At 36.2% G+C, this 12342-nt stretch overlaps 1 protein-coding gene across 27 annotated transcripts in view; it reads right to left on the reverse strand.

Moving 5' to 3' along the window:
• adgrl2a (adhesion G protein-coupled receptor L2a) overlaps positions 1-12342 on the reverse strand; it is a 135697-nt gene that overhangs the window by 59068 nt on the left and 64287 nt on the right. For all 27 annotated transcript variants that reach the window (XR_008638708.2, XR_008638707.2, XM_055184420.2 and 24 more), the window contains exon 4: positions 8974-9083. Coding sequence is in view for 25 of the 27 variants with exons in the window: in XM_055184420.2 (XP_055040395.1) it covers positions 8974-9083 (110 nt within the window). In the remaining 2 variants the exon portion in view is untranslated. The remainder of the gene's footprint in view (positions 1-8973; positions 9084-12342) is intronic.

The following is a 12342-nucleotide window of genomic DNA, read 5'->3' on the forward strand; positions in this document are numbered from 1 at the left end:
ATTGGGCAAGTGCATCTAGTGGATAATCGCGGTATTACAGATTAACATTAAAATTAATAAGGAACATTTTTTCATGCAAATGTTTTCTCTCAATTGAAGAGATAACTTGTCAATGGCGGGAAAAGAGTTAATGAATAAAAATCTCTATTACAGTATCTTAACGGCTGAACGTTTGACACATCTCTTTTGAAGCATTCATAACAGAAACAGGTTTGTTTGATCTTATAAACCAATACGTAGCAGTTAACAGCTCATTAAATTACTTGCATATCAGTCGGGTTCTCACACAAATCATCATATGGCAATAAAAAGCACACTGGGCCTTATTTATGAAACACGAGCAGAATGATTTTGTGTGTAAATCATCCGTAAAGTCATTCTGACATACATTTTTGGATTCATAAAATTGTTCATATTTTCAAAATGTTAGTTGGTACGAAAGATTTACACCTGCTCCCTACCGTGTGTAAGTGGTACGTAAACCATTCAAACATTCTGTATTCTTTTAGACAAACTGATGGCACTGCATTTTGATGACTTATGTATCATAATGACACATATGAGTTGTCTTTATTTATTCATTTTTTAATTTTTACTCTTTTTATTAAAGTTTAATAAAAAAACGCAGAGCTCGTCATTGTCCTTTTTTTACACAGCCATCCAATCACAGTAGAGGTGGGCCGTGACAAACCCTACCATCATACTTGTACAACTCAACAATGGAGAAGTTGCATTTTTATATTCAGCAATAATCTTCAAAACGAGATACTTATTTTGATACTGATTCTAAATCACTGCAAAAAGCATCTGAAGAAATGCACAGTGCTTTCAAAGCGCTCTGAAGCACCACCATGCTGGTCGTTTTCAGTGCACCAGGTATTATTTCAGCTTTCTTAAAAACGCTTTGGTGGTCACAGTTTTATTTATTGGTAGGCATGTAGTCTCTTATGCATTTATGCAATATAATGTAGCTAAACCAGAGAATGGCGTCCAAAGGATTACAGTATTGTTAGTTGCGTAATTAGCGTATCTGTACTGCATAGGCGGGATTATGCTAATTGTGAATGAGCGTGCATTCGTGCCCTGTTTACGAGTAATTTGAATTCATTAACATAAACACATTTTACTATCAAATCTGATGTTTACGAAGTATTTGTGAATCCGGAGGAAAGGATTCTGAAATGTCAGTTTTAAGTTTTCATTAATAAGGCCCAATGTGTAAATTACTTTTACTTTTACTTCTGTGGTACTTTTGCATCTGTTTTAAAAGCTCAAAAGCTACAGAAACCAATATAAAAGTCTGTGTCCGATAAAAAAGAAACTCATATGGCTCTGAAACGATACGGGGGTGAGTAAATGACCTCAGGATTGCTGTTTTTTTGGTATGCTGTCCCTTTAACTTGTTCTTTATGTTCTTTTCAAGCTTTTAAATGCACTGACATGACTAAAATGAGACTCTTTCTGCTACTGCCTGCTTTCAGAATGGCAAGAGTGGGCACAGGAAGGTTTTACAACCACAAAAAAAAAATATATATATATATATAAAGAAAAAACAAGGCGCTGATTGTGTCAGTGATTTACCTTTTTGCTCCACTTCTATTTTAAGCGTTGGAAGAGAGAATAAAAGGAGTGCAGGGGGAAAAAGAGATTAAAATGAATTAACCATCATGTCCATGATCACATGCAGTTAACATGTCATGAGGTTACGGGCATTATGCACAGAGCTACAGCTGTCAGAGGAGAAAGACGACGCAGTTAGACATATTCAACACATGAAAGAGAGATAGGTTAAAGAGTTTTCTGTCACGCTACAAAAGGACAGCGTACGTGGCACTGAAGACGAATCAATCTGCCGTTATCGAGGATAAGCTTGAGGGAAAACGCACATGCCGCATTCTAGATAAAGCCGTATAGATTTTCATAAGAACTCGGGGACATCGACCGGGGAAATCTGAATTCCAGGTGGACAGATGGTAAGGTTTGCTGGAGGGAAACTCGAAACCAAAAAAAATAAAACTCTTCCTCTACTCGTCTTCTTCAAGCAACCGGTTCCTGCTGGCCCTTCTTCGCGCAAATACCTAAGTAGTCTGGACTGCGGCATGCAGTTTCAATTTCCAAGACATAAAGTTTGTCAAATCTGTTGAAACTGGGCTATATTTTCTTTCTTTGGGTTTGGAATGGCAGCAGGAGATCGGTGGGTTGGTGCTTTTACTGTGGAAATCATGCGTCTGTCATTTCCAGTGTTTCTGGGGATAAATACTATTGAGTCATATTCAGGCACTATTCAGGCACACGGTGCGAAAGCGTTAACGCTTGACGGAAGGCTTATCTGAAGTGTGGCCAACAGCCACAGTGGCCACAACACATGCACCAATCTTGCATAAACGTAATTTGCTGGCTCGCTCTAGGTTATTTGCATAAGGCAATCTAATTGGCTGACGCACACGTTGGCGCTTGAAAAGTTGAGAAATGCTCAACTTCTGCCATGAGCAGTGACACGACGTTGACGGATCCACAATTCAGTTTGACAAAGCATGACGTCACCAATTAAAAGTAAATGAGAAGCGTTAAAGCGTTCGCCCAAGTGTGAATGTACCGTAAGAGGTGAAAAAGTGAAATTTTGTGTTACTTAAAAACAGTGTTGGGGTAACGCAACGCAAGTATCGTGCATTACTTAATAATATTACTTTTCTGAAGTAACGAGTAAAGTAACGCGTTACAAAAAAAATTAATATTTAAAAAAGTAATGCAAGTAACTTTTTAGTTAATTAATTTGATTTTTTTTTACTGAATTAAAAATAAAACGTGAAAACTAAATGTAGTCACATTATGCACATTATGTGTACACGCCTGTGTGGGAACAGTTTGAGTCAGAAACTGTGATAGTAGGCCAGAGCTCGATATTTTTGTGATAAAATATTCAATTTCTGAATAAAAAAACTTTTCAGTCATAAAACAACTGCATGGCCTGAAAGAGATCAAGCCTCGGGCAAGAAAAAGTAATGCAAAAGTAGCTAAAAAGTAATGTAAGCATTACTTCCCATGAGTAACGCAATTACAACTTAATATTGTTATGCATTACTTTTAAAAGTAACTTCCCCAACACTGTTTAAAAATAGGGCTGTCAATCAATTAACAACGATTAATCGCATACAAAATAAAAGTGTGTGTTTGCATTATATACGCGTGCATAAGGTCCTGTGTGTAATTATGATGTATATATAAATACACACACACAGTGGCGCAGCAAGTCAGTCCCGGGCACATATGCAAAAAAAAATTACGGGCCCCCTTAAGCCAAAGCCCCCCCCAACCTTGCCCGTTGGCACTGATAACTGTGGCGTGCAGGTCTGTTAACAACATATACTTTTAAAAAGGTAGTCAAATATTTTTACTTTACTTTTTTACTTTAAAGGGTAGATTTAAATAAGAAAACGAAATGTTTTGGGTAGTTTTTGACGCATGACTAACTTCCTCGCCTTCTCTTTTCTCTTTAAGGCCTCACTTTTATGTTTATATTTGTCCATCCTTAATGTTTATGTAGATAGCCACTATAGTAACCTCTCACACTGTGTTTTCTTTTTTTTTGGCGCGACGATGCGTCATGTAAAAAATTATGGCGTAGTAGTCTACGGCAGCCGTGGAGTGCAAAAAAAATAATAAACGCAAACAAGAAATGACGGAGAAATTAGACATTATGGAGAAATAAGAAATCACTACACATGATATGCATACAAAAATATATGTATTGCGGCAACAAATAAAATTAAATTGAAAAAAAAAAAATTAAAAGCTGGGGTGGGCCCAGGGCCGGGCCCCCTATTGGCCCGGGCCCATTTGCACATGCATACCCTGCATGCCCAGACGCTACGCCACTGCACACGTACATGTAAATGTTTCTTAATATATACATGAATGTTTGTGTATTTATATATATACAAAACAAAAACTTTTTATTTTGTATGTGATTAATCGAGATTCATTTGTTTGACAGCCCTACTATGATATCAAAATGAATGAAAGATCAATATTCCTTCCAGGCCAATTAATTCGCTCATATTTTCGTTTCATTTGAACAATAATCATGTTGGCCATCTGTCACCCTGTATCCTGATTTCAGTATTGTTAAATACCAATCTGCCTATCATTACTGCAGATGATATATATTATGATTGCTGTAAAATTGCCTGTTAGATTTGCTATTAGATTTATTAAAGCTGTTCGATTTGAGCTACTGGTCGTGATTATGGCTATTGTTTGGGATATAAGGCTAATGACACGAACGCTTTTCGGCTACAAAATATTTCTGTAGTCTAGAAATGTGTATCATTAACTTCTGGCCCGATACGCTGTCCTTATAAATCACTCCACAGTGCCAACAGCAACATAAAGCTTAACAGACTGACATAAAGACAGACTGTCACCTCTTAAGAAGGACATTCATCAGCTGAAATGTGTTAAAAATTTGACAAGCGCCACGATTTGACAAGCATGACGATTTATTACTCATATTATCGATCTACTAATAGTGTTTCTTCTCAAGGTAAATGTCCATAAAATACTAAACGCTGTGTTTTGTACATCATGGTTTAGCATATGGGTGAATCAAAAACATATCCAGGTCATATATATGTATATTGTTTATAACATACAGATTATTAAGAGATTATGAGAATATATATATATATATATATTTTGTGAATTTTATAACATTATGCAGCACTCAATTGCACTTATACTTTGCACAAAAATAAAGACCAAAAATATACCTTTTTTTGATTCTGTGGCGAATTATTAACCCAGACATGATTTAATGATATTCACCCATATGTAGCAGATGTATAACAGTGAGTAATCTAAAAATGGTGCAAGTTTGCATAATTGCATTAGTTTGCACCCACATACCAATAAGACTCAATTTAGGTTGACTGTATAGCACAATGAGCAAACAAGTAGAAAATAGAATAGAGTAGCTTTAAGCGTTAATATTTACATAATGTCATTGGAAAATATTGATGTTTATATAATATTTAACTCTTAACCTTTACTCTCTACAGTTCTGTTAATGAGGTAGCTTACAAAACTAATGAAAGATGCTGTTTTGGTTACATCAGTACATGAGGAAATCTATACTGAGTCAATAGCAATGTGCTTGGATCTCTGGCTGACTATTCAGTACAGTTAATACTGGGGTAAATCCTGTTGTCTGAGACGCCGTGGGCCAAAGAACATCATGAAGATTCCACTGTCGCCACCAAACAAGAGCAAAATAAGAAAATAACTTCAAGCTTCAAATGTCGCCAAGTTAAAAAAAAAGCACCAGCCTGAGGGTCGCACGAAACGGTCTGGAGTCCTGGAGAATCAAAGTATGATTAGTAAATATGAACCAGCCTGACAATGCCTGGAGGAGGTAATGTTAACGCATTAAGACATTAAGACATGAAACAACAACAACAACTCATTCAGCGAGGTGCTCGGATGAGAACATGAGAGAGGTGATTAAAATTGCAGGAGGAAAGCTGGAAAACACATAACCTTGTAAATCTAAAACTTTGATGTTTTCTTTTGAAAGTTTCGACTTCTATAGCCAATGCATACGAACTTAAACTAATTTAAAACCCCAAATTGTAGCAGGCCGTTGTTATTATTATTATTATTATTATTTGGTTGGGAACAATTGTCTCTATGTGAAGTCTCTGGAAACGTTCTCCGAGAAGACGAGGTAATTCAATCAGAGAATAATATAACTATCTAATTGTTTAATGGAGCAAAACAATCTATACTCTTAATGTAATGGGAAATATGAGAATTAAAGGAGGCTGTTTGTTTGGAGTTGGTTCATGTTGGACCCACGTGAAGTCGTTTGTCTTTTTTGACAGTCACATCGTAGGATGGTTTCTTTTTTGAGCCAACATAAGGATCCAGCGCTAATATGAAAATTCTTGCTGCTTATCAGCTGGCATGACGTTGGCGTGTCTTTATCTGCCCAAATCATTTTTAAAGGGCCAAAAGATTGCTAAGATTAAGCGATGGAGAACGTTGCTTTGCTTTATGTCTTTTACAGTAATTAACGTCAATGGTTACTTAAAAGAAACAGCATGCTTTTCTCCCTGTGGAAAGCAGGAATGTTTTACACTTGACTGCTGTTATTTAACTCTTTAAAACAACGTACACGTTCTGTATCTTCAAAAACATGCATAATCCACTATAAAAATTACATTTCTGGATACAAATACAAGACTGAAAACTGTGTGTATCAATAAAAAGAAGCAGTACATAGTCAAAAATAATGAATAGATTCGCATTTCCTGAAGGAAATGCCAGCGATTGCAAGGCAGCACAAGAAAAGTGTTCGGGTTTGAAGCAGGTTTAGTCTTTGGTTGTTTGGATATCAAAGCAAAGGCACTTTCTCATTGATGCCATGCAAAAGGCGCCTATAGATGGTTTAGAAAGATCAAACAAAGCAAGAAAAGATCAAAGACAATTCAGCATGTGAATTAAAGCAAGAAGGATCTATTTAGTATGCAAATATTACATTGATGGCATTCCTGATAGAGATTTTCAAGGTTTGGTCTTAAATTATTTGGAAAGTATACAAAAAAGACGTATGACTAAAGTCTGTATAATAAGTGTTTTTATGCTAAATTGCAGAAAATTGTTAAAGGAAATGAGGAGCAGAAAATTTTGATTTTCAATATAGTGCTGCCTTCCAAGCACTGATAATAATAATAATAATAATAATAATAATACAGCACTGAAAAAAAATGATTCATTCAATTTAATACATTTTTTAAGGTAAGTGGTTGCAATCAATGTATTTAAGCTACATTTAAACAAAAGTTTTTTATTTTGTTTTGCCTTCCAAATTTTTTTGTTTAAATGTAGCTTAAATAAATTGATTGCAACCACTTACCTTAAAAAAAAAATGAGTAAATTGAATGAATAGTTTTTTTTCAGTGAGTGACTTTAAAAAAGTATTAACCTCTTTACTGTAAGTCTGTAGTTTTTATTGTTACTGATCAACAGAAAAGTATTATTTCACATCAAGAGTAAAGTGCAAATCTAGGTGTATAATGCTGCGTTCAGACCAGCCGTGGTAGAGGCGTCAAGCGCGAGTGATTTCAATGTTAAGTCAATGTGAAGACGCGTTGATGCGCGTCTGGAGGTCTCACCGTGCGAATGAGGCGTTTAGCGCCGCGCTGTAGACGCAATTCCGCGTCATTTGCGTGTTTAGTTCGCGCAAACGGTGTGAATTGAGAATTGCCACGGGGAAATGCGCAAGCTGGAAAATTTGAACTTTGCCGGAAAAATGTGCCGTGTTAACCAATCAGGAGCATGCTCTAGTAGTGACGGATTACAGGAAGCGATCGGAGTCACAGAAGCCCCTCCCATGACGCGAATTTCCGCGTAAATGTCTCGATAACTAGAATGTCATGCGAGAATACAGCGAATAAACTCAAAATGCTGCGTTCAGACCAGCCGTAGTAGAGGCGTCAAGCGCGAGTGATTTCAATGTTAAGTCAATGTGAAGAAGCGTTGATGCGCCAAGAGATCTCACCGTGCGAATGAGGCGTTTAGCGCTGCACTGTAGACATAATTCCACCTTATTTGCACGTCAAGTTCCCGCGAACGGCGTGAATTGAGCGTTGCCACGGGGAAACACGCAATTTGGAAAATTTTAACTTTGGCAGAAAAATGCACTGCAATAACCAATCAGGAGCATGCTCTAGTAGTGATGTGATTACAGGAAGCGAGCAGAGTCGCAGAAGCCCCTCCCATGACGCGAATTTCCGCGTGAATGTCTCGATACTAGAATTGCACGCGAGAATGAAGCGAGTAAACTCAAAATATTCAAGCGGCAAACTAGACGCCTCAAACGCAACTGGTATGAATCCACAGTAAGACTTTTTTCTTTCAGAAAAGCATATAGTTATATGAAATAATAATTTATAATTATGCATTTTATTTTATATTTATTTATATTAAGCTTTTCAGCTTATAATGGCATTGGATAGTGACCATTTTTAAAGCTCCCAAAAGCACATTATACATCAAAACATTTTGAAATAAAATGTTTTTATTATTTACAAAAAACATGCAAGCTTTAAAAATGGGGCACTACCCAATGCCATTATAAAGCTGAAAATGATCATATTTAATATAACTCTGTTTTACACCTAGGATGGCTTGAAGGCGAGTAAAATATTGGCAAATTTTGAGGTTACTATTCCTTTAAGTATCCACCCCCTTAAAGAAAGGAGCTGGATTTAAATCTCTTCACACGAGAAAAAACTTCACATGTGATATTTCTGTAACAGCAGTTTGTTTTTTATAGAGCTGTGACCGGTGTGCCACCTTCCAGCAGGGTCACTTACTTTCTGAGGACAGCTGCTCGACATTGATTTACACCTTTATTGCCTTTACACTTCTTAAATATTGATTTGACTGTGCTCAATGGAAATTCAATGACTTCTTGTATCTATCACATGCCATGTGCTTTAGACTTTAAGTCACAGTGCAAGTTCAATACCGACTCAAGTTAAAAGATATCAGTGTGAGAACTAATTAAAACCCGGTGACTGCACATAAATGATTTATATTTGCATTTATGGATCTAGCAGAACACAACTGTGTAAATATTTTCATCAGTCCATGAGTTCCTTGGAAATCGAACCCTTGACCTTTCGGTTGTTAGAGCAATGCTTCACAAGTTAAGCCGAGTACAAAATCTATTAAAGGATCTTTTCTGTTGATCAGGGGCAAAAAGACGAATTAGGTCTGTACTGTAATTCACCGTATTTCAATACTGTAAAACATAAAAACTTGCAAAGAGAGAGAGAGTCAATACTTTCTATCGGCACTGCAATATTATCAAGGAAAAACTACATCTTGTGAGAAAGACATTTAAAAGGCACAACGAATAAAAAGGTATTTATCTTAACTATAGAAACAGTAAAAATGGTTTATACTTACTATAGGGAACGCATTCATACTGGACTTCAAGGTACTTATACGTTCCTGGGCAGGGGTCAGGAAAAACATCTGGTCCAGTGATGACAATGCACTGCGTTCTGTTGTTACACCTGCAAGAAAGAGAGAAATACAATGAGGCTGTGGGAGTCAAACATAAAAAACACATGATTCAGTTCAAAACAAGTTTACCAGACAGCATTTCTAGCCAAATGTTGATTACATTTTTTTCTTATTTCACTTTCTAGACAGTTAAATTATTGTAATTTGTCTTTTTTATGCCTGGAGATAGACCACGGAATAACCAAAATTTGTACACAGCCTTCTTTAAAACACTGCTTACATGGATCAAACTCCACACACATGCATTACATCAGTAAGTATAGAGAAAAGTAGTGCCACTGCTTAAATGACATTTTAAATTTAACTTTATAGCTCAAATAATAAACAGACTTTTACTGAATAATTAAATAAGTGCTTTAAAATTTACTTTCACTGTGTCAGGTAATGTGTAGCGTGAGAGACAATGAGTAATATAAACAAGATTAAATTTTAATAATAATAATAAAAAAAGGCGCTAAAGTGAGCAGCTTTCTGTACGCACAGACGCACATGCGGTTGAATGTGTCCGGTCCAGCTCCAATCAGATGTCAACATTCCTATGCCCTTCAAAGATCAGAACTTTTGATGTGTAAACTTTAGAGAGAGTTGCGTTACTTTATCTCATACTGTAGTCCATTAACATACATTTGGTGAAAAGAGCAATGAAAAACAACGTAACGTTTTTATGTGGGGCAACTGTTTATGCTGCGTCCGTCTGTGTGTACGGGGGTTTAAGTGGACTCAGTAGTGCATACACGGAGTGACGCGTTTCAAAAAGCAAGCAAACATAAAAACTTTCTGTTCTTGACAGGGCACATACAAATAAAATTATCTCCACAGTATTCTTTTTCTAATAAAAACTTTTTTATGTCTTAAGTCTATGTATAGATTACAGTCAGAAACCAGGCTGTGCTTATTTGGTCTTAAAGAGACAGTAACCTCAATTGACCTCCTTAAGTCTGTGTGATTAATGTTAATAAAACAACCCAAGACAAAGAGAAAATCACTTCTGAAGCTCTAAAAAAATAATTATTATATTGAATTTATACAATAAAGACAGTGTTGTTATTCATTTGATTCGATTTCTGTAACTAATGCTAATTTTAGGCCTTACTTAATGTGCAACTTTGTTCTTTTTTATTAAGGTCTGTAATTTCTTTATTTGTTATTAGATTTTTCACACACCCTTTTTTTTTGCTGATCCGAAAAATGAACCAATCCGTGCCTCAAAAACCGTTATGTGATCTGAACCATGAGTTCTGTGATCCGTCACACACCCCTACTGTTTATATTTTTAACTGAATTCCATTATGCTGCCTATAAAGGCTGTCCAAATGCATTTCCCGGAGCTGCCTTCATGCCACCGAAGTCAATAGGCTTGTTTGACTTCATGCGGCGAATCGACAGCTGTATGACGTCAAAGTACCGCGAGAGCGATTCGCGAAATCATACGAAGGAGTCTGCTTTTAAATCGCTCTTGCGGAACTGAATGGGGAAAATGGTAGCCCAGTCTCAAGAAATTTTGTGCTATAGTCACGTAACTTTTTGATAATTTTTTCGTGATATTGTCATGAACTTCTTTTTTATTCTTTGTTCGTGATACTGTATTGTCACGAATTTCCTCATTTTTTCGTGATTGTATCACGAATTTCTGTTTACGTGTCATTGTCACGTATTGGTTACTCAACTGTTTTGTCATATTTTCTTACCGTTGTCGCTTCGGTTTAGGGTTAGATTTACATAAAATGACATCCTTACCCAAACCTAACTCTAACCCTAACGCCAGGCGACAATGGTTTAAAAATCATAAAATATAAAAAAAAATCAGAAATTTTTTTATAAACCAATACTTGAAGTGACATCCTAATGCAAACACCAAATGTAACCCTAAACCGAAGCGACAATGGTTTGAAAATAGGAAAAAGCAGTTGAGTAACCAATACGTGACAATGACACATAAACAGAAATTCGTGATACGATCACGAAAATTCGTGACAATATCACAAAAAAAGAATCAAAAAGTTACGTTATATCACAAAATTTTGTGAGACTGGGTAGAAAATGGGCAGGTCTGTTACTGTAACTATTTGAACTTTGTAACATACTGACACATTTATTTAAAGCTGCATTTTGTTTTTGGTTAAAAAAATCTGCTATTTATCAAGTGTTAAAATCAATGTATTTCTTAATTTCCACACAATTCACAAAGGTATTATAATATAATGATAATGTATATTATAATATAATAAATAATAATGATTTATAACTTGAGCTGTCAAGTCAGATTTTGTGATAAATGTCCATTTTTTTGTCATTTGATTTCAACACATGTATGTAATTTAGCAGATATTGCAATATCAGAGGGAGCAGAGTGACAAAAGTTTCAGATTGCAGCTTTATAAAATAAATAAATAAATCGATCCTTACTCCACAAATATTGCTAAAGCTTAACTTGTTTGGAGCCCAGATCATCCTTTAAGCAGTCAGATGTTTACCGTCAAACCAAGAGTGACCGCTTCATCACAGACGTGAAGAGCTGACGGATGAAGCCCCAGCAACCCAAGAGCAGAAACCACACGAAAGAAGCGGAGAATTAGCCGAGCGAATAGATGCCGGAGTGGCCCTTTTCAACTCAACGACAAAGATAAACAACCTCATCTATGAACATTCATACCTGCCAGAACATGAGTTATACATCTCTATGAATCCCCCCTGAGGCCAGGCTCATTGTGCCAATGATGGATTCACTTTCCCCGTATCGCCGTTTCACTGACTGAACTAAACGTCTCTCCGCTGCCTGTTTAACAGGAAGTCATGCAGAAGGCGGTTTATGTGGGCCCAAGGAACTAAATTTAAGCACATCAATAAAAAATAAAGCACATAAATGATCTCACGGCTTACAGACAGCAGCATATAGAGGCAGAAGTCGGAATAGTAGCGGCGACGTGGCCCCTCAAACTGTCGATGTGTCTGTCTGAATCTATTAAGCTCACTGGACACGTACGGTTGGTCGATCGTTTTTTTAAAATAAAGGGTTTCAACAAGAACCAAAAGAAGTTTTACATTGGAGAAAATTTCCACAAGAAAGGTTTCATTCTCTATATGAATGATTTATGTACTGATGCTCCAAAAAATTAAAAATAAATGCTTCTTGATAAGACATTGGTTTAGAAGCTCAGAAACTACAAAGAACCACAAAGAAACCTTCATTTCATTATTGTAAATACAAGGATTTGAACCCTTAAATATTAAACTTTGGTTACTTCTGGA

The sequence above is a fragment of the Misgurnus anguillicaudatus genome, chromosome 14, assembly GCF_027580225.2.
Source record: "Misgurnus anguillicaudatus chromosome 14, ASM2758022v2, whole genome shotgun sequence".
Taxonomy (NCBI): Eukaryota; Metazoa; Chordata; class Actinopteri; order Cypriniformes; family Cobitidae; genus Misgurnus; species Misgurnus anguillicaudatus.